At 48.5% G+C, this 27,329-nt stretch overlaps 2 protein-coding genes and 1 long non-coding RNA gene across 4 annotated transcripts in view; 2 read left to right on the top strand and 1 right to left on the bottom strand.

The window, feature by feature from the left end:
* The first annotated feature begins 204 nt into the window (after positions 1 to 204).
* Positions 205 to 10,782, top strand: LOC142091771 (uncharacterized). The gene is made up of 3 exons (XR_012676876.1): positions 205 to 281; positions 4,796 to 4,926; positions 10,718 to 10,782. It is a non-coding gene; the product is annotated as an uncharacterized LOC142091771 (long non-coding RNA).
* A 436-nt stretch (positions 10,783 to 11,218) lies between these two features.
* Positions 11,219 to 26,773, top strand: ATP1B1 (ATPase Na+/K+ transporting subunit beta 1). Its single transcript, XM_075167754.1, has 6 exons — positions 11,219 to 11,567; positions 14,295 to 14,423; positions 21,598 to 21,753; positions 22,530 to 22,714; positions 24,578 to 24,658; positions 25,355 to 26,773. Exons 1-6 carry the CDS (start codon positions 11,468 to 11,470, stop codon positions 25,619 to 25,621), a joined length of 918 nt encoding a protein of 305 aa, XP_075023855.1. The 5' UTR covers positions 11,219 to 11,467; the 3' UTR covers positions 25,622 to 26,773.
* The window catches only part of NME7 (NME/NM23 family member 7), a 90,497-nt gene continuing 89,787 nt past the window's right edge, over positions 26,620 to 27,329 (bottom strand). For both annotated transcript variants that reach the window (XM_075167723.1, XM_075167741.1), the window contains one exon: positions 26,620 to 26,850. In XM_075167723.1, coding sequence (XP_075023824.1) covers positions 26,818 to 26,850 — 33 coding nt within the window. In that variant the 3' untranslated portion in view covers positions 26,620 to 26,817. The remainder of the gene's footprint in view (positions 26,851 to 27,329) is intronic.

Below are 27,329 nucleotides of genomic sequence, written 5' to 3'. Positions count from 1 at the left end.
GAGGAAAGGTCCAGGCCCAAGGGATCCTGGCAATAGAGAAGGTGGGATGGGTGGGTATCTATGAATGCTGCAAGAGAAGATCATGTCCACAGATCTCTACCTAATGACTGCGCCCAGCTCTGCTGTGGATCCCGTGAGCTTTGGCCAGATGGGTCTATGAGTCAGGGTGCCAAAGATACTATAACTATCATTTGACTTCTGGGTGTTGCCCTCAGTTCTCTAGTAAACAACTGTCTAGTGTGACCAAGGTCAAGTCACTTTTCCCCATCTCTCAGGAAAAGGTAAGAAATAGTGCTTCTTGTCCTTATCATGTATCGTGTTAAGATCCAGCACCAGAAAACTTCTTATATGTATGTTCTGAACGTTACTGATGATCCCAGAAGGCTGAGACAGTGCAGCATGGTGAGTCTAGTCTGATAAGACTAAAATATTTGTGAGTGAATTACCTACCCTATAGAGGCTATTCTCCATTTTTTTGTCTTGCTCATTTTTATGCTTTATTCCAATGTGTATTGGCATCTCTCTGCACTGCCCAACCTCACGCTGCCATTTGGGTAGGGGAAGAGAAAAGGCTAAATTCATGGCTCATGCAACTGCCTTGAAGCTGCCCACCAGGTTCTCCTGGGACCAACTTGCAAAGCTCTCAGGCTTTGGTGTTCCTCTTCCAGCTGCTTTGCTGACATGGTGAGGTAGACAAACGGAGCTGCTGGATGTCCTCAAGAACCTAGATATAGCAGTGACAATAAGAGAGAGGTATTTGAGGTTAGGAGAAATTTGCATTCACGCTGGTGTAATAATTTCAGACCCCTGGAAAGGAATGGGGTTTTCCCCTCCTTTTTTTTTAAGCTGCTATAGACCAAAGCTGCATCCCCAAGAAAGCAATGACTATGGATTTGCACAGGAAGGCATGTCTGTCACAGGGGAAAAGGTTATAAAAAAGTAGTTTACTAAAAGGAAAATTGGTTTCAATGGAAAACACGCATCCAACAAAATACCTGGAACAATTTGACTGCAGCAAATACCTGACTACGCTCCAGTCAAAGATGAGCGATCAGGCTGACTGAAGAAGTAATGGAATGAAATTATACTGTGTTATGCTGGAAGGGCAGAATAAATGAACCCCAGACTTTGTGGTCTTGAAGGACTGTGGCATTTTCATGAATTTTCTACACAGTTGCTTGCAGCCAGACAAGGCACCTGCTAGCTCGCTCTTCCTGTCTTGCCTCTGCTGTTCGGGTCTGTTGCAAAGCCTGATGTGGTAGGGGTAGAAAAAGAGTGCAGCAGGGCTAGATCCGCAGAAAACGTTTCCAGCAATGATAGAAAGGTAGTGGAGAGAAAAGTCGCTTCCCCGAATACTTGTGTACGTCTGGGCTCCCCCACTTCTGCTCCTGGCACTTCTTTTGGACGATCCTAAACAAGTCCCTTTTTCTCCCTCTTGAATGGCTTCTTTACAAAAGAAAACTGAGGAAAAAGACATCTAAATGAACTAAAAGCATGAATTTCAAATAGGTGAATCAACTGCATTAAAGTGGACACTTTCAGTAAGAATTAGGGTGGGCTAAATTAAATGTTCTTCAATTTAGTTTTGGAGGTGAAGTGTACTGCGGAGAATGAACATACCTTCAAGTTAAAATGCCCACGTGGGGCCTTAATGCGATTTAATTTTTTAAAAGTTTCGTCAGCTTGCAAAGCTCATTCAGATTAGGTTTCCAGAGCGTCTCTATGTACGCAAACCCATAGTTTCTCCCACTGACGAAATGGGGACCTTTCTACCTTAGAAAAGCGACGCTGCTGGACTCAGTTCATGAATACCTAGAAAGCGCGTTGCTCTGTGGGAGGCATGGGGCAAGACGTGCGTAGATCTCTCTCGTGAGTGCAGCAGACGCAGGCTTTGGGCAGCTGCACGTGGCTCTGTGCGAGGCTCCCAGCTGCGCCCCTCTCCCAGACGCCTGCCGGCTAGCGAGGACGGTGCCGTCACCTGCATGAAGCTGTACCCGAGGCGGCAAAACACTGGTTCTGCTCTTTCTTCTGCCACCAGCTTCCCATGCACCACATGTACCTACCTGCTAGAAATGGGGCCGTAACAATGTATACGCATTTACTCTTTAATGTGCTTTGAAGCCGAGAGGGGAGAGAGGGATTTGCAGGCCCGTTGTGAGCACCTGATGTGGGTGACTTTCCTGTGCCATTTCGTTATGGGAACTCAGCTGCAGCAGGTTCCTAGAAACCTGATCCCTGAGATAAATGTGGAAGAACTGAAACATCAGTATCTGTCCAGTGCTTCAGGCTTTCAGTTCAGAGGCAGGTCAGAGCCTCCCTGACCTCAAGCAAGGCTGTCAGTATAAAGATAGCTGCTCTCAGTCGTAGGCACCCAGCGGCCCTAGGTGGAGGCAAAAGTTACATTAAACAGCCACACTGCTTTCAGAGTCACATGAGACCTACTGACATGCATTTTCTAAGAGACTGATGACATTTAAAGCTCTTCGCGTAAACTATTTGCTTTCCATTTATAACAGGATGTTCATCCGACTGCTTGTCACAGGAATGAAGCACACTGATCACCATCCCAATGACCAAACATTTGCCATCTCAAAAATATTCTCCTGGAGAATAAAATGTACATCTGCACTGTTAAATTCTCTCTCATTAGTAATGCTGGGACAGATTCTCTTACAAAGGTATCAGGTTTAAGAGAGCACCCATCTTACTAACCAGCCTTTTTCCAGATGGCAGTTTGAATACAATATAGACCAGGGGCTTTGCTAACCAACCCATTATTCAATTAATTAGCACTTATAAATTATGTATGTACCTAGCAGAGTGTGTCTTTCCCTGTGGCAAGCCTCTTCTCACAGTGCAGTAAGGAAGGACTGTGAGTCAGTGGGTCACCACAGGTGACATGCTGGCCACCTCAGTTGGTCATCTCGACTGAAAAATGAGAGGCAATTCCCATGTGCTAGGAGGCTGCATCTGAAGACGGAGCTCAAAGTCAAACATTCAGAGCTCTTTGTATACTCTTGTTATAGGTTAGTATGTTGTTTGGTGGTGTCGACATATGTGGGTGACTGCTCAAATACCACCGTGACAGTAAGATGAACACGTAGGTAGGTACCTCATTCATCAGATGCACTACCGTGTGTCCACTGAAGTCTATGGTCCGCTTGTTACTGCATGCCTCATGGGAAGGCTGATCTGTGGGCCCCCTGAGGCTGGTGGCAGCTTACATAGCAAGACCAGAGACAGCTTTAAACCATCTTGCTGAACCATAATGAAACGTATCAGTGCAAAGCCCAGTGCAGGCTATAGCTGTTCCCGTGTGTGGCTATGAGACCTGCCCTCACCTCTGTGCAGTTGCTGGCCTCTAAAGCTCACTCAGGTGAACTTGCAGAGCCTGCAGTCACACCCCCGAGCTGGAGGGTGAGGTGCAACGTGCCGGATACAAACTGCTTCTCCAAGGTGAGACACAGATTAGGTGTGGGACTACGCCCAGTTTACTTAGCTGTCAGCGTACTCCCTGGCTTGGGAAATCCCGACGCAGCAGGCTGCTGGCACCTGGGAGGCCACATTGGTCACTCTGTACTTGCCCTGCTCTTAGGCTCTTTTTCTAAATACTTGCTACTGGCCACAGCTGGAGAAGACATACGGGATCAAATGGACCTTTGGTGAGTTCCAGGTGTAGCCAGTCTTATGTTCTTACAATCGACAAAACTACCTTATAATAAAACTGGTTAGCTAAGGCCATTTTGGTATTGAGTGTTCATTTGTGAAGTGCTTTGAACATCAGGTGATAGTAACTAATCTTTGATTACCAGTAATGATTGCTTTTTCAAAAGGAAATATGGGTGGGGAGAAAAGGGATTTTCTATTCAGTTCCCGGTCCTGGTTGCCTGGGGAATACTTTCAACATGCAGAAGAACAGATTTGCATGTTGGTATTTTGGAGAGTTTCCCATGAGAAAAAATGCGCAACTCAAAACTCTAGCTGACTTGGGGGTCTTGTCACAATTATATCCTCCAAGGGTTTGTGTTATTCAGCTGATAAATAGGGTTTAAATAACAGAAAAACAAAGGTATCGCCTCGTGTAAATAACAGCAGCATCACCACATTCGCTGTCTTCCTCTACCGTCCCATTGTTAGACCAGATGTGATGGAGTTGGTTGCTTATGGTGTTCTCTTCCCTCTACCCATAACTTGTGGTGTCTTATTCAGCCAGAATTGATAGTTTCTGAGAAACTCCTGGTGGATCTGTGGACAGTGACACAAGTGCCCAGCTCCCGTTAGACCTTTGCAGAACAGATCCGCTTTGATGCGGTTCTGGTACAAATGTCCATGTCAAATGTATCCTGGCTATCTGAGCAGAAAGGCTGAACTGTGGAAAGTCAAAGCAGATTTTTCAAGGTACACAAGCATCTAAAAATACAAACTGAGGCCCATCCAGCTTTTCAAGTCATCCACACAGGTTAGGTCCTTAACTCCTCCTGATTATAATGAGAAAGACTTCAATACTTTTTAAACTCCTATTAGATGTGTGTCTGCCTCCTTTGGCCTGTATGCGAATGCCTGTCAGGCTGTGTGACGTGCTGTGGTCCGCGCAGGACTGGTTAAAAGAGAAAAGGGAATTTCAGACTCCAACGTGGTTACGAAGCACCCCTTACATCAGGGGAATGAAGACAGACAGTTCCCACCACAGCTGCATGATGTCTTTTGTCATGATAACTGGATGTTGAGGACTGGAGAGAGGTTTTCCAGTCAAAATGTGTTTGGTTTTTACATGTATTGTGTTACTGTGTTGCAGGTGAGGGTGCAGTGTTGGTCATGGCAGGACATTGCAGTGGAACCAGACAACCCAAACCAAAGCAAAGACCACCAAGAAGCCCACAGTGGACAGCAGGCTTCCCAGTTTGCAGAGTCATCTACCTTCAGTCGGTAAGAACTTTTAGTGTAGACAATGCTGGAGTAATCTTTAAAATTATCACAGACATCTGTGAGTTGTTTTAGGGAAAGGACCTCCCATGAGGAGAAGGAGAAGGGCCTCTGGCAGGTACTGTAAATCATGTAGCATCCCACTGTGGCCCTGACCGAACAATTAAAAGAGGGTGTTTAGGAACAAGTCGAACCCTAACTTGCCATTCCCATTGCCAGCTGCTGTGTGGTGTTGCTTAGGTAAGTCTTGCTCCTGATGGCTAAAGATAGAAATGTTTTTCCACTCTGATTTTGTTTTTCTTTTTCAACTCTATTAGAGCAGTCCTCAAAATAGTTTTGGAGTTTATTTAGTTCTCGTTCTTCAACTTCATTTCATGCTGGAACGTCCCAGACTGGCTGGCCCTGGAGACAGCAGAGCTTTAACTGAGGCAACCGAGCAGGCTGGTGCCCAAATACAACCTGCCACCAGAAACCCCTCACGAACCATGGTTAGGAGCGAGTGGGGAGTGAAGCCTTGTGATCTTGCTGCCAAGACAGAAAACTAATGACGGCCTGTTTTAATGGTGCATAGTGCTGCTATATCCAGTGGGAGCCGAATGGGGACCATTTTGTTTGGACCAGCAGGGGTGAAGCCAAATCAGTCCCCCAGACTTACAGCTGCTGGTTGCATCGGGAGCTCACGTAGCTGCCCGAGCTCGGTGGCTGTGTACCAGGAAGCCGGCTGCCTCTCCAGTAAGGGCTCCAGGTGCCTGTTGTCACAAAACATGTGCTGTTCTTGCCAGGTTCATAGCTAGTTCCTGGGTAATGCTTTTTCCCTGTGTGGCGGTCACTTCCAAATGTGCCAAGGAAAACAGGGGGGATTTTGTGCAAGAAAGTATTTTCATATTATTTTCAGTGAGGAGATGAGAGTCATTTTTCCTGCATCAGCCAAAAAGATAAATTCTGGCAATATGATTTGACTTCTGCTGCCTTCACAAGTTGCCTTTGCCTCCATCAGAATAGTGTTGATAGCTGGCAGGTTTCACTACTGGTGGCTGTGCTTAGCCAGAGGAACTCTATACCGTCCACCAGAAGTATTTATTCCAGTTATCAAACAGCAGGCACACAGCACGTTGTCTCTATCGCATCCCCCTTTTCTTGTCTCTACCTGCCAGCCAGCCCACCCCAGAAACCATGCCTCGTCTGGTACCTAGTCTCCAGTTCAACACAAAGTGAATATTTTCTCAATCGCTGAGCATATGGGCCTTCTCCTGCCAGGATTGGTCAAAAACTTGTATCAGTTGGTCATTGTTGCAGGGAAAAATGGCTCAACTCATGTAGGTTTAACCAAATCAGGATTGAAATGGTTTTATTGATTTATTAAGGACATGTAATTGACAATCAGTGAACTATACATTCAGGATCTATGTCAGCAATACAGCAGTTCAACCACAACGTTAGACAGTTAGAAAACACTAATAAATTCCTGCAAGTTCCTAAACACACTTCTGTAACTAATCCTCAGAAGTTCTCATCCCACCCACGCAGGCACCCACCTCTCGCTCACTGGCAGGGAGGTCCCTTCTGGGAGTGCGGGTCCCCCCGCTTACGCCCCGCTCCCACTGGGGTTGTGGCCGCTCCAGCTCTAGGGGTGCCCACGCTACGCCCGACAATCAGCTAATGCACCCGCTGGTGGGAAGGTACCCCAGCAGGTCACCCACACACACCCGAAGTGTGGGTCCCTACATGCTGCACCCTACAGGGTCAGGCCACGCGCTGGGTGCCGGCTGCTGACGGTGTCTCATGGATGGGGAAGCTGCTGCTTCTGGTCTTGGCAGAGGTTGTGATGTGCCGGACTGGGTTTTGACTGCTGTTCTCTTCCCAGCCCGAGGCCCTTCCCTGCTCCATTACAAATTTTTATGCTTCTTTTATACAGCTTTTCAGACCAACTCGTTCTTTGTTTCAAAATTGTCTTTGTCATTCCCTGGTTACCGTTTAATCCAGCTGATGGCTGCCATCCTCTTTAGCATGATTAGTTGAGGACTGATGGTTGGTTGCCTCTTCAGCAAGATCAGTTTTGGGCAAATGCCCTCTCAGACACTTTGGGGTTTTCCATCCGCACACGCTGTTTACACTCACTTACCTATCTTAACAGCTGTTGTTTTCCACATTATTTTGCCAAGGGTGAGCTGTGCAGGCACCCCCACAAGTTATATGACACAATTATCAAACTGATATTAAAGAAGAGAATACTGGCCCCGTGGCTGGATTTGGGGGGAGGTTATTTCTATATATATTTACTTTCCCAGTGCCTACCAGTTCACAATTTTTTGAACTTAAGTTACCCCAGCTTGCACAGCTATATGCAATTCATCTGTTCAAATGCAGTCATTGTGCTCAGAGGACCAACCGCCTATGTCTATAAGCCTAATCCCTAGTGACCCCACATCTGTGGGGGGGACAAGGAGGGGAAGGAGGAAGACTTGAAAGCTATTTTTGTCATACTGTGTTCTGGGAGACTACAGACCCTGCTTGAGCAGACTCTGTTTCTCCTGAAACTCCCAGGCAGAAAATCGGAGGATGGTCCTAAGGCAGTGCCCTGCAGGACAGGGAAGCTGGTGCGGGGACCCCACGCCAGCACTCGCCTCGCTGGGACACTGAGGGCAGTTCTCGAGGGTCGCTCCTCTCCCCCTCGAGGCCCCTTGCAGCTCCCAGAGGGGTGTAAAATGCCCGTGTGCCACCTGGCCTCTCACTCGCAGTCTGCAGGGCTGCGGCAGCTTTCGTCGCCTGTTTTGTTCCTCGCCCTCTCTCACCTGTTGTGTGTGATGCAGGCTTGGTGCCAAGCTCTTGAGCAGCTGCCCTTTTTCCAGCTCCCGCGCATGCCAGCCCGAGGAGGCCCAGCCCCGTTTCTTTGCAATGGCAGCCCACGAATAGTAACTACTTGAGGCCACTTTGCACACTTCTGTCATCTTATAATTAGCACTTGGTCCCGCAGTCTGTGAGAGTCCCTCCCCCCTGGGCATGCCTCTCTCCTTCCTCTGCTGCATATTGCAGCATCATCCACAGCCATCCTCAGAGATGTTTCCAGATTACACGTTACCCAAAGTTCCTGCCTGTGACCATCAGCTGCACAGTCTCATTTTCCCCGATAAATGGCACTAATGGGCAGAAGAGTTACCAAGCTGGACAAATCCTCACTTTGCTTTGCTCTGCGCCGGGCCCTTCTCTTTTGCTGCTACATCAAAAGTAATTGTCCACCCTCCTGCCCTGTAGTGAGACACCTGTCCTTGCCCTAGGTGCTTTCTCCCAGTCCTGCAAGGCAGGAGACTCAAAGGAAGCAGGGATCTCATTGGTGGCTATGCCCAAACCCACCAGAGAAAATCAGAATGCTCCTCACATGCTAATTCCTCAGGGCAGCGAGATAAACCCTTAACAACTTCCACCTTGCAGGTCATTCCTTCCTAGGTGCCAGTGCACAGCTTTCCCCAGCCCTGTCCTTCCTCCTGCAGCTAATCTCCTGGACATGGATCGCTTTGCACATTTTGTTCTTGGCGGTTTCAAACACTGCCTCAGGCCCTTATCGCCTTAAAAAATCAGATCATATAGTGGTAGCCTTAGAGACGGCCTGATTGATATCTGAGCAGCCAAACAAACAGTAAATTTGAATAAAATTTGGCACCCCGTTGCCTATTAGTTCTGCCGATTCTGAGAGGATAATTCACCGACATCAAGTAAAGTGCGTGTCCTGAGCACACATGGGACTGAGGCTTCGGGCGTGTAGAAGAGTGTGCAGGAACGGTGTGCAACCCTCATGAAGGGCCTTTTGCCTATTCCAGATCCTGCACACCCCAGCCTGTGCAGTCACGGAGATTTGGTATCACTGGCCACTGCCAACCCAACAGGACTTCTCTGTGTATTTATACAGAAATACAGATGCTTGCAGGAGGGGGGGAGAGTTTCCTGGTGATCCTTAAACAAACACTGATGAAGCCAGGAGCTCCTGCAGCTCAGCTTCCACCAGCACCACTAGAGCTTGTAGTGATGGTGAGAATGTGCTCAGAGGAAGATCGTGTTTCTGGGTGGCCATTTACACATTTACTGTGTAATCGTGATACAATTATTCAGATATTCTCTAGCTGCTTTCTCCAAAGTCATTGTCCGTGGTCTTAGGCAATAATGCTGTGGGAGAGTGTACTCCCATTCAAATCTTCCCTGATTTAAATACCACCATGAACCTGCCTCAATGTCCCATGCCTGCTTTATTTTGGATGACCCCATTGCTCGGGCAGAAGGCTAGGAGGGGAGGGCTGCACCGACTGCTGCTGTCGCATGTGACCTGGACTAACTTGTGTGGTGTTTTCCTCTGCAGACTCGCTGAGCTGAGTCCTGGCCCGTGAATAATGCCAGACACGGCCTCCAAGGGTCGGCTGTCTGATGAGTAGACTTCATGCTTGGGTGACACCACCACGTACCCACGCATAATTCCCAAACTGCTGCCCTTTGTAGGGTAGCATACCTGGGCTATAAATTGCACCCAGGGCATGAGAAGGAGAGTTGGTTCAGTTCCCCAGTGGCCAGTGCAGACCTGGCAGTCCAGCAGCCGAGAGAAACTGCCTAGTTGGCTACAGTGGTAACTGCGCTGAGGTCTGGAAGTTAAAAATGGGTGTTTTTTCCTCCAGCAGTGCTCGTCTACTTATTGGCTTGATTGTAATCACAGCCACCTTAACTTGTAACTGATACTATCCTCCCTGCAGAGTAGATGATGTTCACTTGGGTATCAGATACTGCTGTCCGTGTTTGCTTTTGTTATCACCCACCATCAGCAGGTTGCTTTAAAAGACCAGCTCTGACCAGACACCAAGGAGAAAAGAAAGATGCCGTTTATCCTCTTCCCTCTAGCTGATCAGCCCTTTTCGATCACATAAATGCCATTAAGAGCTGATTCTCCTAACCTAGGATGAAAATCCATGTGGCACACCTGGCTCCCTTTGATCATGCATAACGTGTCACGGAGCGTTTGGCAAGCCGGACACTCCCAGTTAAACACACACAGCCTTCTAGGCACACGACCTCTCTATACCTCCTGCATGATACCTGTCTTCTCTTTAACCCACGAGCCTGCACGGCTTTGAGAAGTCTGGTCGTATGCCTACAGCTAAGGAGGCCATGCTCAGCCACTGCTGAGAATGGTGGCTTGACCTTGGGGGTATCTGGCCTGTGTGGACCCCGCGCGGCTCCAGTAGGCTAAGGCTGACGGCCTAAAAAAGCAGGTCTCTTGGTTGCTTCAGGGGCTGGTTCTGGGTCCCAGCCATGGATCACTTGGAGAAGGGTGCCACATTACGACTTGTCCCCTGAGTGCTCGCTTAACGGCTTAGGGAGGGTAGGAGATGAGGGTGGCCAGGCTACTTCTCCTTGAGGTCTGAGAAGAGCATGCTGAGGTTGGCTGGTTGGACGGTCCTCAATTTCAGGCCAGGTCATTCCTGCAGGTAACCTCCGGAACATGCAGCTGCTCGGAGGTACCAGGAGAGGCCCAGCTTATGTGCATTCATCCCGATTCCCAGACCCTAAAGGAAAAAGGATGGGGGAGTTAAAGTTGAGAGAACATCTAGCTTAAGGGCAAGACAATACGTGGAATATAATACTGCAACCAAATAGAAAATTCAGAGTTAATCTAAATATCCTTTGGAAACGTGGAGGCAAGGATCACGTGTAACTTTTAACGTGAGTTACCTGGGATCACAGAGCAGATTAAAACGATAGTTTTAATGGTGCATTAAAATGCCCTTTTCCTTTTTTCTTCCTGTTTTCCTGCAAGGTACAAGCGTAGGATCGACGAGGCCGGGGCAGCAGGACGACTTCCCGGAGGAGGAGGAGGCGGGGGAGGAGGGGAGGCAGGCGATGCTCAGCGCCCGGCCGATCAGCCTCTGCTGCGGCGCTGCCGGCTGGGCGGCCGGGCCTCCGCAGGAGCCGGGACCCGCAGGGAACGGGCGCGGGGGGCGGGGAAGTCCTGAAGCACCAGGCGGGGCCGCGCGCGCATGCACGTGCGCGTGCCCGTGCGTGCAGGTGTGTCCGCACGCGCCTGCACACCTGCACGCACGGGCACGCGCACGTGCATGCCCACGCGCGCTCACGCCTGCAGACCCAGCAGCCCCGCACCGACCCGCGCTGCCGCCGGCGCCGCAGCCCCCCGCCCCCCGGGCCCCGCCCTTCGCCGGGCCCCGCCCCCGGGTCCCTCTGGCGGCGTCCATTGGCGGCGGCGGCGGCGGGGCGGAGCCGGCGGTGTATATGAAGGGGCGCGGCAGGCGGGGAGCGCGGCTGCTCTGTGCCCGTGGGCTCCGCTCCCCTCAGCGCCCGCCGCCGCCGCTCCCGCCCGCGCCCCCGGTCGCTTCCCCCCCCCCTCCCGCCCCCCAACCACCCCGCCGGGCCAGCGCCGCCGGCCGCCCCGTAGCGCGGGCGGGCGCAGCCAGACTTCCCCCGGGGCGCGGAGCCCGGCCGGGGCCTGCCTGCGCCGCCCGCCGAGGGCTAGACCTCTCCCCGCCGCCGCTCGCCCGCCCGTCCTCTCGCCATGGCCCGCGGGAAGGCCAAGGACGGCGACGGCAACTGGAAGAAATTCATCTGGAACTCGGAGAAGAAGGAGCTGCTGGGCCGCACCGGGGGCAGCTGGTGTGAGTGCCGGGTCAGGGGCGGCGGGGCCGGGGTCGGGGGGCGGCGGCGGCGATGCGGCGGGCACTGCAGTACGGCCCGCGGCGCTCCGCCTCCGCCGGCTGCGGCGGGGCTGCGGCCCCCGGCGAGGGGGGCCCGGCGCCGGGGGGGGGCTGCGGCCGGGGCCGGCGCGACGCGTCCCCGCGGGGTGAGGGCGGGGGGCCTTCCTGCCCCCCCATGGCCTGCGGGGGGCCGGGGCGCGCTGCCTGCCTAGGTGTGACTTCAGGTGGGGCCGGGGCTGAAGCGGGGTCGGCCCCCGGCCCCGGGATGGAGCCCGGGGCGGGCCGACCTTGGCGAGGGCGCCTCGTCCTTGGGTCTCCTTACCCGGCGGCTGGCCCGGCCCGGCCCGGGAGCATCGCCGTCGGGGGAGCCTGCCCTCCCAGTCATCTGCCTTGGACTTCAGGCTGGCGTTTCTTTTTTTCCCTTTTCTCTGGATAAAGGAAGCTGAGCTAATTTTACCTCGTCGAGAGAGACCAATTGGCTTTTAATGCCTCTGCAAGAAGGAAATGGCTATATGTGCATTCGTCATTAAATGCTTATGATGTATTTATTTATTAGGTGCTGTACAAATAGCACTTAGACTAAGAGGCTTTTAACATTTTCTTTACGCAAATAGACGGTCTTCCAGTTGCTGCCAACCACAGCTGGTGTGCCACCCTTGCGATGTTGAATTCGGCTCCTGTTGTAATGGATCAGCTGGAGGTGCCACATCCAGAGCTGCCGGCTTTAGCTCTGGCAGGCGGGCGGACTAGAGCAGGCTTCTGCTGTATCTTTACGTGAGCAGAATTGGGTTGTGGGTGCGCATGGATAGGTATTTTCTGCTCCTGAGGCACCAGGCAACTGCGCAGTGCTTCAAATGCGGAGGCCGAACCAGGTCCTTCTCCCAGAGTGCCTGTACCTATCCGCCTAGGACTGATGATTTCCATTTGTGGAGTCGATCTGCAGGGTGATGATCCGATTCCTCTGTTATAAACCTACCTGTTGCAGCAAGCTTTCTCGTTCAGCCCTGTCGTGCTCAGTCGCTAGACCCGCTGTGTATTTTCTGAAACCTAGGAGTGGTTTTGACCTTTAAGGTGTCTTTGGCGTTAAGAGCATCCTGGCTGGGAACCTGATTAAATAAGCTACCTCCTAGCGTTTGCCTTTTGATGTTACAAAACTCAAAGGCGTTACGCTGCAGACAACAGCATTAGTGTTTGGTTTGTTACAACAGCACCTCCTATGACCGTGCTCTGGAAAAAATTTCCACACGTCCCTGACGTCACAGCCATTTGCTTTACGCTGCCTGGATACCAAAGAGTGCTTTTAACTCCTGGAGCACCACGCTACCGCACCCAGCTCTGCCCACCAGCCCTGGCTACCTCCTCTGCCTCCGGTGCACGCGAGGAAGACGAGAGGATGGAGTGCCTTTCTGACAGTGTCCCTCAGCCTCTGTGTTGCTGACTGCCCTTCCTGCTCGCCTGTCTTTCATAGACTTGAAAAGAAAACAGCCAGAACTGCCTGCTTTCATCGGGAGGCTTTTCCACTGATGGAGCTTTTTTTTTATGATAGGGCTGGGGAGGGAGGAGGAATACTTCCACCTACTGCTTCCTCCCCTTCCCTTGTAGCTGGGCACTTCAAGTCCTTCAAATAAACCACCTCTTTTTCGTTTGCAATTAGATGAGGACAGTCTGAGACCAAGCAGGCTCTCTTTCAAGTACGCTTTGGCCTCTGTGCTGGCCTGCTTGTTCCTGCAGCCTGATTAGCATATAGTTGCTTGGCATGGGCTGGCTTATCCTTCCCGTAGGCGGCCTGGTGATGCCTAGTACGGCATGTTACTGTGCAGTTAATCAGTTGAGATAATCCTTCTAAACTGGTAACTGATACCCAGAGTCTGAGCCATGCTGTGTCTCCAGGCTCATCTCCACTGCCCCCCCGCCCCCAAGATTATTCTAGGCATCTCCCTTTAGACCAAAACTAAATTCAGTCTTTCATTATTATGTAATTCACTTTTTAATTGGTATGAGCAGTGCTGGAGTGCCTTCGTAGACATACAAGGCTGGTAAACCTGCGGTACTGTGACATGTCTGCATACTACATACTTTCTGCATACATTTGAGATTGAATATTGGAGTTAATTTGGGCCCAAATTCTGGTCAAGTTGTCTTTAATGGAGGTGATAGCCTGAATTACTTGGAGATCAGGCTTTACAATTGCTTGTAAACCTGAATATAACATTTACTGTAGGCTCTCCTGGAAATAGCTTTGAGGCTCAGAGCTTTGTGGAATGGGTATCATTCAGAGCACACCCATAGTATGGCTTCTTGCCGTTGGGCGCTTGCTTCACTGAAGGTTTGTCACCTGTGATAGTGTGTGATGGTAGTGTCGGGTCAGCCAAGAGATCCTTTAAAATATGGAAGAACATGGTTTAATCTTGATGTTTTACAATCCCAAATCCTGATTCATGGATTTCTAGGTTTTCAGGGGCTCATGCTTCCAGCCCCCCAAACAATTGGAGTGACTTACACTTTCTGTTTGTCTGCATCAGGGCATAATCTCACTGTTAAATATATGCCTCTGCTACAGGGCTTGCCATCTGAATTCAGTGTGCTTGGCTCTTCCTTGCAAGTGGCAAAGGCTGGAAATTTTGTCCTGAAATGTGACTGCCTCGACGGTTTGAGTTGATTCCTCTTTCTGTTTGTTTTCTCTTGCAGTTAAGATCCTCCTCTTCTATGTCATCTTCTACGGTTGCCTGGCAGGTATATTCATTGGGACCATCCAAGTGATGTTGCTCACTGTCAGTGACTTTGAGCCCAAATACCAGGATCGAGTGGCACCTCCAGGTAACTACATAGGAGGCCCATGTTTGACTTGGTGCAAGCTGTTCTGGGGAGGCGGGTTGGTTACTCACCTCAAGGAGGAGGATGAAATAAGCATGTCGTTGCTGCAACACATATTTGTAGGGGGTGGGTATGTTCTCAGCCTTCTGTGTTAACAGTACTGGAGCTTGAAGGCAATCCTGCTAGAATTAAAGGTTGCATCACATGAAATGTGCCTCCTGTCTGAGAAGAGCTTGAACCCTGATTGCTGCTCTTCCTTTCCCTTAAACTGAAGCAATGGAGTGAGGCTAAGAGGCTTCACTTGAGAGTGAGCTGTATGAAGAAGCGGGGTTCAGTTTTTCTTTCTTCATAGCCACCGTGTTCCCATGGGTAAGTGAAGGGACAAAAGTAAAATGTTAGCTTTATCTGTGAAACTCGGGTGCACAAGGAAAAAGAGGACCATACCAATTCTGGGTGTGCTTATTGAATTGTATTAGCCAACACTGGACTACACTGTGTGATCTAGAGGAGATGGTAGCATTTACTAATGGGTGTTTCAATTGGATGTGTTGTGGGAGGTTAAAGGTGGGTCTTGTAGTTGCTGATGCATGACCTATCTTTACTAGATGAAATAAGTCTCTGCTCAAAATTAAAATGATCACTTGAGCAGTGTCTGTGGCCAACCTGCCTTGGGTAGGGGCAAATGGAGTAACTAGCCCTTGCTGCAGGTTCCCCGCTCTGCCTGTCCAAGCTCTGCTGCGCTATCTGATTCCGGCTGCAGCCAGCGGCTGCTCAGAGCGTGGCGGGGGAGCTGCGCAACTGCTGCTTTCCCACATTACAAATGACCTTGAGGCTGCTTGGCACTGGGGATGGTAACGATCTGTCTCCAGTTGCTCTGTAAAACAGTTCAGAAGCTTTTAATAACAGTGGTATTTAAGTGACAATTGTGAGGCTGATGGCTTGTAGCTACAGAAGTTGGCTCTGCTGTCACACCGTGTCTTACAGCCCCACTGTCTGCAGTGCTATGCTGTGATTATTCCCAGCTCTAACAATGTAGGGACGTTACCATCACCAAATGGTCTTATATCTCGGCAAAGAATCATCTTTTTCAGATAATTGCTTTTCCACCAGCACTTTTTAAAGACAGAACAGAGACTGGAACTGCTGTCTTAGTGTGTGGCACTTCTTAACGTACCAGCATGGTTAGGGTAAATGCTGTCTTAAGAACTGAAAGTAGCTGTTTCTGTCTCTGCAACGGGCTCTGACATTTGCAGGAAAGATTAAACTGTCACTGATACTGCCCAGAGCCGTTAGCTGCATCTGAAAAGCCAACATGGCTAATGGTGGAGTAGTTATTTTAATAACGTGTTGTTCCCCGGCTGAAGCCCAGTGGTCTCACCAGACGTGAAATAATTAGCGAAGAAGCCCATGGATCTTGGGTCACATCCAGATAGACCTGCTGTTTAGCCTGATGTCACATAATTACTCATTCTAGGTAAACTGTTCACTTTCTGTGTAATAGCAGTTTGCAATTCTAATTTCAAAGCAACTCTGTGGTAAAATTTCTGTGTAAGGTTTCAGCCTGCAGGGGATTTTTATTCATCTCTTAATTGCATACTGCACCAGTTTTTCTGGGGCTTACCCTTTTTTTAACCAAAAAAGGGAACTGAATTTCAAGACGCTCTTGTAGCATGTACTGCAGAAATCAAAATGGAGGAAGAATGAAAAGGTCATCAGGGGTCTTTGTAGTGGGCTTTCAGGACATGTACTGAAATCAAGGGGAACGAAATCCAGCTCCTTGAACATATGACAGTAGGCAGCCCAATAAACAAGAGTTTTAAACCAAGCTGTAATGGCACATCCGTACAACTTCAGGGAGATACTTACCACTTAATAACACAGGGTCTTTTGCAGGGCGTCATGCGACAACTCTTTCTACAGATGTGGACAAGCTAGGGGTAAGGCGTGGTGGAGGTTGGCTCTTAACATCGAGTCTGTTCCTCGTCCTGTAGCACAGCAGCCATTAGACCACAATGAGTCAAAAATAGCCTTTTAATGAAGGCTTTCACAGAGATTGACATTACTGAGTTGCTGGACTGCTGTGTTTGGGAGGTCAGCAATCCCTGTACTCCCCTGCTATGTAGGGCTCTCCCCTACACTGCAAGCACAACTGCTCTTCTGGCAACGAACACACGTGGGCATGTTCACTCCTGCCTGCACTTGGTGAGCGTCTAACTTGAATTTTCTGTGATCTGGGACCCCTGCAGACTATGAGCTACTTAAAACGGGGTGTTATGCAATTCTAATTCCTGGTTCTTGTGGGTAGATTTGCAAGTAAGTATTTTGGCAGCTTGCTAGAGCCCTGGATTTTCTAGGAAGCTAGAAAACCTGGTTTTATTCTTGTTAGTGTGCTCTGTCCTTCCTCGGCAAGTCACTGCTGTGTCAGCCCAAAATGGCTGGGAAAGGGGAAACTACACTTCCCTTCAGGATTTGCAGGAGAAAATGCTGTAGGGGCTGCTATAATGTCATTCTTGTTCTGAAATACAACAGACTTCATAACAGCAGCAGAACCTGCAGGATGTTTTATTGAGTTATTGACATGGGTATAACATAGAAAGCCATAAAGTGCTATTTTTGTAGCCAAGTGTCATTACTATGCTAATTGGTTTCTGCATTGAACACAACAGGAATGTTATACAGGGCTTCAGGGCAAGCTGAGTTTTGTACCTTTCCATGGTACTTTTTTCCTCCTCTTTTGTCTTGGGGTGGGGGAAGGGACAGTGCAGTTCACCTTCTCGTCCAACCTTGCCGTTGCGACAGCCCCGGCTCCCGGTTTCACGTGTGCTGCAGGCTTGCACTCTGCTTTAAGCACAGAGGACTTACCCTGCTCATAGGGAAGGATGAGGATATTGACTCTTAAACACAGTGTCCTGAGCGTTTAAAAAATAATAGTCCTTTCTCCTCCACCCCAATATAAATTGGGCTGTGTATCCTGCCATCTTGTGGTCTGCATCCTGTGAAACGCCGCATCCCGTCACTAGGGCTGGTGTAGGGGCGAGAGAGCTCGCTGCTGCTGCCTAAGGCTGTTTTTAAGTGGCAGCTGGAAGAATCCCTGCTGAAGCCAGGGGATTTCGGGTGTCCCTACTTCCAGTGCTGCCTGGCCACGATATGCCTGGGCAGTGAGTGTAGCATGGAAAAGGCTGCTCTGGTGTGTATTCCCCAATATTGGCTTATTTATCTCGGATAGCAGCAGGGAGGTGGCAGGAAAGCCCCACGGAGCGTATGCCACCTCTGGTGAAGTAGCGCTCTTCTGCTTCGGCCTCTTGTTGGCTCAGTACCTATGTTTGGAAAAATCTCTGAACCTCAAGCTCCAGGGATGTTATCTGCCAAGCAGATTTGGGTGCATTTGTAGGAAACTTGCACCTGCTTTTTGCACTTTGGGGATGAGGTAGAGGGTGACTGGAAGCTTGGAAGGACATTGCTTGGTATGGAGGTTTTAAGTTTTATCCTTACTTAGTGAGCTGGGGTGGGTGGTAAATAGAAATGGTGTAGTGATCACTCAGTTTGTCATCTGTGTCATCCCAGGTGTGTTCAGACTCATTCTGAACCAAGACTACATGGTACTTGGAAATAAGCATTGCATGATGAAGCAAGAGTGGTTACTATGGACTTACACAACCATTCCTAATAACAAGCCTGACTTCCCACTTCTAGTTTCTTCCTCTTCACCCTCAGGACACCGTTTTTCCTGAAGTCTTGCTGCTGCAAGAGTGATAGTCTGTGTGGAAAATCTGGTTTTAAATGAAGTTGAACAAATGTGATTTTAATCTACAGCAGTGTCTTGGAAGTGGAACTGTAGCTGAAAAAAAATCAATTACTTTACATGCTTTTTTGGCTTTTGGCATCTTTGTACATCCACAGTTAGAAAGCCAACAGAAGGTGGTGTCTGTTACCAAGTCAAGGCATCACTCATCATTTATGTGGACAGTGTCAGTCAAGTGAAGATAGGAATCGTATTTCTTAGCAATGCACTCTAAGAGCCAATTGCAGACATTTTCTAAGGTAGTTTGTCAGTATTTTAGCAATAAGTTACTTGATTCTTCCATGTGTGAAGAACAGCATCACCACACACGACACCATGGTGTATCTCTGTGGTAATAGCATGAGATGCAGAACTGTGGCAAATGGATTATGGTCTGAAGATGGGGAGAGGGTTGTTTAGACTCCTGGCTATGAAAGCACTTGAGGCTTTGTTTCTCTTCCCCCATAGGACTTGCTTACGAATGGCTTCCTCATGTGCATGAAGCCTTAAGAGGCTTATTCAAACCTGTACTTTATTGGAGCCACCTACTTCCGTAGGTGTCTAGCAGCCCATGGTAGGTAGCACTGGAATGGCTCAGCTTTCTAATTTTTTTTCTTGTCCCTACTTGCTCTGTTCCCCTATGAGAGAATGGGAGGGAATGAGCAAGGTTTCAGAAAGGTCACAGATGTGTTCTGCAGAGGTTACCTCCTCTTGTCAGATCAAGTCAACACATTTTTTTTAAACAATATTGCTTAAGAAGGGTTCAGCGATAGTGCTGTTCTAATAACAGCATTGAAGCTTTTATTCTGGCAACGGGATGTACAGATGGAAAACAAGGAAGGAAATGATAGATCTGTGCTTAGGGCTTTGTGTCCAATCAGTTGCAGGCATGTGAGAACGGAGGTTGTGGTGGAAGCCAGTAATACATTTTTAATCAGGATAAAGCTATTTTCATAACAAGCCTTTCATCTTCACAAAGATTTACTTCCTCCCTTCATAAGTGGGAAGATTGATCTCCACTTTGTTCTTGTCCTAAACAAAGAAAGTACCTGCTGTACCAAAGCTCAGTCTGGTTCATCCAAGTACCTGTAAATGCCCCACGTTTGGCTGAAGGCGGCCCAGCTGTGGCCACAGGCTGAGTCTGCCTGGCAGGAAGGGTTGTTCTCTTGCGCCGGCCGCTGGAGCAGCTGTACGGAGGCACTGCTTAGGCTTCAGTGCCACTCTGCAGAGATTTGCAAGACAGGGATGCTCTGGATGGACGTCTGTTCTTCCAACCTAGTCACTTGTCTCATGGGCAGAGGGTTGGCTTTGGACTGTACGTATCAGCAGCCAGGCTCTCCTAACCAGAGAACAGGGATATTCTGCTAGGTGGCTTTTTCACACCACAGGGTCTATGTTGCTGACCTTCCCTTCACCTTTGCCATGTCTGCATGGGTACCTTTATGCATGACCTTGGACAAGATAAAGAAATAGAGGTGGGGAGTTTCTTGGGTTTAGAGGTCCTGAGCAAAACTAATAGTTTAACTGCCTGACCGAAGCTTAGCAGTCCTGGCCAAGCTTTCCTGAATTTTATATTTATACACTTGAATGACACACCTGTAACTTGAACTCTGGAAAAGGCAGACCCAGGAGAGGAACCAAGGCCTGCCTTGGCTGCAATTCCCGATAGCCACTTCAAGTGACTCTGAGCCTATTGCTTCCCAGCTGAGTGGTAACATGAGGAGGGTTTGGCAGGACGGGATTGAAGTCCCTTACTAAAATTGAACCCAGCTTATTTATTTTATATACATTTGTATATAACCATTTGTGAAGCAAGCATGCAAGTAATTGCTTGAAAAGGGATTGAAAGCCTCTGACTTTGGAGGGTAGGACATAATTCTGCTAGTGGAGTAGTAAGTTGGTAGTAAGTTGCTTCTAAACTTTTTAGCGCTCAACCTGGTCAATTTGTACCAGAGGGAGTTTTGAGCGGTTAAAGCTGCTTCCTGGAATAAAACTTGAAACCCTGAGCTACTCACTGGGTGTCTCGCTATCTTTGGCTACTAGGAGCTGCGTTTAGGGGAACAAAGCTAATCTTTGTCCTAGGTTACAAATTCCAACTCAGTGGGTAGCGGGGAGGGGGAGTGGTGAGCTGGCTTGAGGAGGGACTAAGCAGAAGCACTCAAGTGGCTTTGGAAAAATTGCTGGAGTCACAAGCTCCTGTGGGTTGGGGCCAGCCAGCTGGGCTTCCCGCGTTTTGCACCAGGGGAACTTGCTGGCAACAGGCCTGTTCTGAAAGCTGTCGGAGCAAATGCTGCTCCCCTGCTCCTTTGCCTTGTTCTTGCTAAAATGAAGATGACAAACTAAACAGAAGTCAAGACCTCAATAATCACAGTGGCTGCAACAAAAGCAGCATGAACTCCAGTTCCCATTACTTAAGTTTGAAGTGTTAGCCATGCATCAATGCAGTCAATTAAAATGTGACCTAAGCATCACGCAGGAGCAACTATTTCCAAGTCCCATAACGAAAAGCGAAGAGGTTGGCGCTTTTCATCTGTAGGCATTACTTCTATCTAGTCCCTTCTCTTCTCCATGCATTCTTTCTCTGTTCACCCTCCTAAAGTCAAAAGCGGAGCTAGTTACACAGCCCAGAATCTAGGAGAGTCTTTTAAACATCTCTCCTGTGTGGTGGTATTTCCTACTCACTTGGTGATGAGCTTCCAATTAGAGAGCCCAGAAGGCTGTTTTTGCAATCGGAAATACCCACTTACGGAGCGAAAAGACCAGAGAAAGCAATCAGGCTAGTGAATTTACTGAGTGAGAAAAAGTCTCCTGCCCTGTGTCCTGCAAGGGAGACTACACAAAGGCAATGTGGATTACAACCAGCAGAGACCATACCTGACTTGGGGAACCTCTCATATTTTATTGCGAGGGTTCATGAGGGGGCGGCTCTGATTTTTGTCCTAAACACGCAGCGTGTTTTGCAGACTTTCAAGTCAACCTATTAGGGATACGTACATAAGAGTAGGCTTCCGTGGGACTTTATTGTGTGTTTGGTCTCACACGCAGACAGCTTCCCTTCTGCCCTTGGGGAGGAGGCAGAAGTGGGTAGGGGACCTGTGGTTGACTGTTTTTCTTGAGGAAAACCTTGACTTATAGCCTCCCTTCTGCATTCTGTGATTTTTATCTGCTTAGTGATGCAAACATCGTGACGAATATTCCAGACTGTTGTTGGAAAGAGGAGATAAGAGCCCGTCAGAGCCTCCCTCTAGTGACCTTAAGCTGTTTTGTGCAAGTCCTGAAGTCTTGAAAAATAGAGATTATTAGAATGAGTTATGTTCTTGTGTGTGTTGCATTGCCCAGAGGCTGTGCGACTCTGAGGTGTACTTAATGTTTTCTTCCTGATTTTGCTTTTCTTAGGACTGACTCAAATCCCCCAGGTACAGAAGACAGAAATTTCCTTTTCTGCCTCTGATTCCAAAAGTTTTGAGCCGTATGTGAAGAACCTTGAGAAGTTCTTAGAGGACTACAGCGCTGATCAACAAACTGAAAACATTGTATTTCAGGACTGTGGGGGTAAGTCTCGACTGTTTCCTGCAGCTGAGGGCTCTGACCAGGGCCTCTGTGTCAGAGCTGAGGGCGAGCAGTGGTGGTCTCTGTCTTTGGCTGGTCCTTTTATTGTAACCAAGGGCATGTTGGTAAACCGGCTCTGGTTTCAGTCATATGGCTGCTCATTAAATGATTAGTTTGGACAGACCAGACTTGGCCAGGGATGTTCCTAGAAGCTTATTGTGGAGGTTGTATGGTTGGGAACTCCCAGATTTCACTTGGAGAAAGTTGCAGCTGACTCTAAAAAGCACGTGGCGCTGACCTTATCCTCTCTGAAAGCCACAGCAGTTTTACTGACGACTTTGCTAAAGCCAGTGTCGGTCCTCTTGATGCAAGGCAGCAAAACATCTGGGAGGTATTAACCTTTAATAGATTATATGTAATAATGTGGACTGAGACTGTCACCTCGTAATACGTGCGTGTAAAATCTGAGGGGAACCCACTTGTAAAAGCTGCCAAAAAGAATCTCTGAGCCAGTGGATTACAAATGTTTGTTCTCTTGTAGTCAGGAAGAATCCTCAGTTAAAAAACAAAACCCCGGCCAGCTTGCTGGTCTGGGACCAGCCCACAGGTGGGGGGTGGCTGGGTGCAGGTCTGTGGCGTCAGCCTCGAGGTGGTGGTGTCACTTACCTGTTGGATGAGGGGGAAATCTGAACTGCACAGTGAAGTGTAAGTGTTGCTGTTCCTGGCAAGCAAAAGGTCACGCTGCATACGGTTGTCTTTTCGTTCCCCCACCGTGACAGACATACCTACCGATTACAAAGAGAGAGGACCATATAATGATCTCCAGGGCCAGAAGAAGGTCTGCAAATTCAAACGTGAATGGCTGGAAAACTGTTCTGGAATAAATGATCCCACCTTTGGGTACAGGGATGGCAAACCATGCATCATCATCAAGCTCAACAGAATTATCGGCTTCAAACCTAAGGCAAGTATCTCTTCCCTTTCTAGCAGAAGCTACTGATAAGGAGGAGGAGTTGGCTGCAGATTTGCTGTGCCTGCTTTTCTGTCTCTGCAGAGAGATCAGTATTAAACCCCTTCTGCAGAGGAGAAATTGTGAGACGATTTGAGTAACTGGCTTTAAAAATAGTTTTCATTAAAAAGCGATGAAAACTGCACACCGCAACTTGGTAACAAGCAGCAACGAACCTCCTAGTGCAAACTCCTGGTTATTTATCTGATAACTTCTGAGCCTGTGAACTGAATTGCTCTAACGGGGTATTTTCTTCAAATGATAAAACCCATTTTAAGTTCCTGTGTGCTTCCACGGGACCGTTCCCAGGCCAACTCTATCTGTAGTAAGATCAGTACATTGTGTCATGCCCTGATCTACTCCATTCTTTCCTCGGGCAGTGTAGAGTTGCCTGCCTTGCTGAAACCACTTAATTAAATGAAGTCGTGCTAATGTTCACTATCAGACTGATACATAGTCTATAAAGCGTAAACTACATTTGAGTCAGGCACAGCTCTTTACTGCCAGAAAGGTGAGGAGATATTGAGGTTATTTAATGCAGTTTCCTAGATGCTGTAGGATGTCCCTGTCAGCCGCATGCTCTCTGCTGCACCTGAAGGCATGTTTGCAGTGATGCTGAAGGATGTTAATCTAGACAGGAACGGCTTTTACTTCCAGTTTTTACCCCAACACATTTAAATGCTAAAAAATTCTCTAAGAATTCGGTGGCAGAGCACAGGTTATTGAATAAGGTGGTGTGCAAAACCTACCACTCCATCTTCTGGATGGAGAACAGTGCAAATAGTGTGCCAAGCCACCTTCCCCACCACCCATCGGTGTAGTCACGGATGGGGAGTGGTGCTGTCTAGCTAATGTGTTTTGAGGAACATTTTTCTTCGAAGGGAGCCTGCCCTGTGCTAAAAGAAATGAGTTGAATTTTGGCTCATCTGATCCAGGGTGGAAACAGTGGGTGCGTTTTAGCAGGAATGTACGCGGTGGTTGTGGGATGACATAGGACGCGCGTGTTGGACAACTGGGGAAGAGAAGGGTTTGGCGTGTTCTTCTCTTCTTTGCCACAGAGCTCTGAAGGGCTGCAGAGGGCATTAGGCAGCAGGGTCTAGTCAGGGAATGACGTTACATGTTTCATTTAGAAACGACGTGTGTATCCAAGGCAGTATTTGTTTCCCTCGTTCCACGCTCCAGCAGAGACCCTTCAGCTCTTGTGTTGGGCAAGGTGTGTTTAAAGCAGATCTGAGACCTGCGAGGTTGTGAAGCAAAACTACTGCGCTTGTTAAGAGACCAAAGACCAACGTCAGCGTTGGCAATCCCATCTCTCCCTAACATACTCGGAGCCTTCGTCCTTCCCTGTAGGTGGTGTCGAAGGTCAGCAGCGTCGGGGTGTGGCTGCCCCTCTCTGCTCCGTGTGCATTCCCAGTCCTAGCTGCAGCCCCTGGCAGGCAGGTGGCAAATCCTCCGCAGCGCATCTCTTCCCGCCACTGCCTGGGCTTTGCAGAGACAAGCCCCGCTGGCTAGCACTCTGCTGTGAAACGCTCTCCCCGATGGCACCACGAAACGGAAAATAGCCTGATCTGCTTGCTTTGGTATCCACAGCAGCAAAGCTGTTCGAACAGAGAACAGCTCTGCTTGGGTTAAGTTCCCCGGCTTCTAGATGTGTTACGCTGCGTGTCTGTCCCAAGAACCACCACCAAGAGCTGTTGCCTCTGAAACTGAGCTGGAAGGGATTCTGGTTAATGGCACCCGTTTGGTACCACTGAGCTTTGCCACTGCTGCAGAGAAGTGTCTGGTGTGTAACATCCCTTTGTTCTGGGTTTCTTCCAGGCTCCGGTAAATGAGAGCCTCCCTACAGAGGTTATGGCAAAATACAACCCCTATCTCATCCCTGTCCACTGCACTGCCAAGGTAAGTTGAAAGACAATCGAGCAGAGTCGGGAAGCTGCAGGGGAAGACTGTCCAAGTCTTTCTCCAAGCATAGTGACCCCCCTCTGCCTTTCCGCAGATAATGGGGGTGGTTCTCGCTTGGGGTATCTGCTCCTTGGGACAGGAGTTTCTCAAAACCCCGTTGGTGACAAATGACAGTGCTGCCCTGACGGGGGGCGGGGGGAGTAAGAGCAGGGCCGGATGGCAAAGGGTATCCACAAAAGTAGCTATTTTGCTTCCAAGTGCTGTACTGGAGCTCTTAGCAGGGATGCCTGAAAAAAGGACTTCAGGGAAGAGGTATTTTACTTGGCTTTGTAAAGCAGCTGAGAAACAGCAAAGCTGGTTTTTGTTTTTTAGCCAAATATAGTGCATTGGTACAACAGGAAGCTGTGGTGACTTCTGAATGCGTAAAGAAGTGGTTGAGTTTTTAAATAAAGAAAAGCCCTTTTCCTGGCTTGTGTCTGCTGGGAGGCGCTTCTTGTGTCGCTGCCAGTTAGACAGCGCTGAGGTGTCCTTTCCACCATCGGGACTGTCCTCCTGCCGTCGAGATGAGGGTCAGTGATGACCAAAGAGAGGTCGCGGTCTTGGTGAAAAACAGATGCTGCTAGGGAAAAGGGCTGCAAAAGGTAGAGTTTGGGTGATTGTCATCGTTTGTTCTTCCTTTTCCTGCCTCCCCAGAGAGAGGAGGATGCAGACAAAATAGGCACCGTGGAGTACTACGGGATGGGTGGCTACCCTGGCTTTCCCCTGCAGTACTACCCCTACTACGGCAAGCTCCTGCAGCCGCGGTACCTGCAGCCGCTGGTGGCAGTGCAGTTCACCAACCTGACCTACGACATGGAGGTGCGCGTGGAATGCAAGGCCTACGGGCAGAACATCCAGTACAGCGACAAAGACCGCTTCCAGGGACGCTTTGATATTAAATTTGACATAAAAAGCAGCTGATTGTAAGCACAACTCTCTTCCCCCCTCTCCTCCTCCTAGCCATTTAAAAAGGTTAAAAAAAAAAAAAAAGAACAAAAAAGAAAACCTACTAGTCTTGAACAAACTGTCATACGTATGGGACCTACACGTAATCTATATGCTTTACACTAGCTTTCTGCATTTACTAGGTTAGAATGTAAACAAAGTGTAGCAATAGCGACAAATATTTATTCTACTGTAAATGACAAAAGAAGACAAAATTGAGCCTTGGGACATGCCCATTTTTACTGTAAATTATGATTCCATAACTGACTTGTAGTAAGCAGTGTTTCTGGCCCCTAAGTATTGCTGCCTTGTGTATTTTATTTAGTGTACAGTACTATAGGTGCATACTCTGGTCATTTTTCAAGCCATGTATTGTATCTGTTTTCTACTTCTTGTGAGCAAAGACTTTTGCTGTCCAAGGTGTAAATACTCAATGGGACTAGAACTGGCATGATACTTCTCATTGTTTTGTTCCTTTTCAAAGAAAGGCCCACCTGTGAGACTATATTTAACAGCACTCCATACGGCTTCTGACTTTTCTGTGGTGTTAGGGTATTTTATTTGGAGGGGTGGCAGGGGAAACTAACTTAAGTGAAGTTGATGAGAATAGATGATTGTGTACTGTGCTTTGTGGCGAATGCTGTCTCTCTCTCTCCCCCCCACCCTCTCCCCACCTTTTCCCTCATCCTCCAGTACGCTGTGTGAGAGACCGGGTCAGACTATCACTCTCCTCAGTGATAGGCATAACTCTTTGCTTTGTATATTTTCTTTTATTTCTTTTTTTTTTTTTTTTTCCTGCTGGAGGCATCGCACACTGTGGTGCTAATGTCTTTATTGAATGTTTTAACCATTTTCATGGTGGAAGAATTTTATATTTATGCAGTTGTACAATTTTATTTTTTCTGCAAGAAAGTGTAATGTATGAAATAAACCAAAGTCACATGTTTGAAAATAAATCTTTATTTTAAACTTTATAAAAGCAATGCAGTACCCCATAGAATGGTGTTAAATGTTGTCTAAAGTGCAAAACTCTATGTTCTAACATGTAATAGCCAGGAGTACAGTGCTCTTGTTGATCTTGTATTTCAGTCAGGTTGAAATATTGGACAAATAAATGAATGAACACACTGTTCTGCGTGCAAGTCTTTTGCGTTGGGTGAGGATGGAGGCTGTTAGTTGTCCAGAATCTTGAAGAAGTACTGCACCTATTTCAAACAGAAAATAAATACATCTTTGTCATTCCCGGAACATCTCAGCTGAAGGTAGTTGCTGAAATGATGCATTGGGAGTGCCTGAAATTGCTCCCACCTGTGAGCAAGGGTGTTACACATTGGCTTTAGAACAGCATGGTTTGGGGTGAGTTACTTGTTTTCCCCTCTCCCTGAGCTGCATTGGAGGTGGCTGTGGCACATGTGCCTGTCATCTCACCAGTCAGGAACCCCAAAAGTCTTCAATCTCTTCACTGTTACTGCAAGTCCTCTACATCTGGAGGCACAGGCCACATGTTTAAGTAGTAACTACAGGTAAAAATGGCTTATCCTTAGTGTGGGTTAAAGCACCCACCAGCGGTGTGTGCTGCAGGCCCAGAGGGCAGGGCGCACACTGAAGTCACGAGCAGAAGAAACGGAGTTTCACAGCAGCGACTTGTTCTGCGTTGCTGCTGGGCCAACAGCTCGGTGCTGAG

The sequence above is a fragment of the Calonectris borealis genome, chromosome 1, assembly GCF_964195595.1.
Source record: "Calonectris borealis chromosome 1, bCalBor7.hap1.2, whole genome shotgun sequence".
Taxonomy (NCBI): domain Eukaryota; kingdom Metazoa; phylum Chordata; class Aves; order Procellariiformes; family Procellariidae; genus Calonectris; species Calonectris borealis.
Note: the sequence above shows the minus strand (reverse complement) of the source record. Positions and strands in the feature narration are given on the sequence as shown.

What these genes read in the sequence shown, in the direction of transcription:
- ATP1B1 (XM_075167754.1), top strand. Translation starts at nt 11,468, where the DNA reads ATGGCCCGCGGGAAGGCCAAGGACGGCGACGGCAACTGGAAGAAATTC. An exon ending in TGTATTTCAGGACTGTGGGG is followed by an intron (nt 21,754 to 22,529) that starts GTAAGTCTCGAC and finishes CCACCGTGACAG; the next exon opens with ACATACCTACCGATTACAAA. An exon ending in TTATCGGCTTCAAACCTAAG is followed by an intron (nt 22,715 to 24,577) that starts GCAAGTATCTCT and finishes GGTTTCTTCCAG; the next exon opens with GCTCCGGTAAATGAGAGCCT.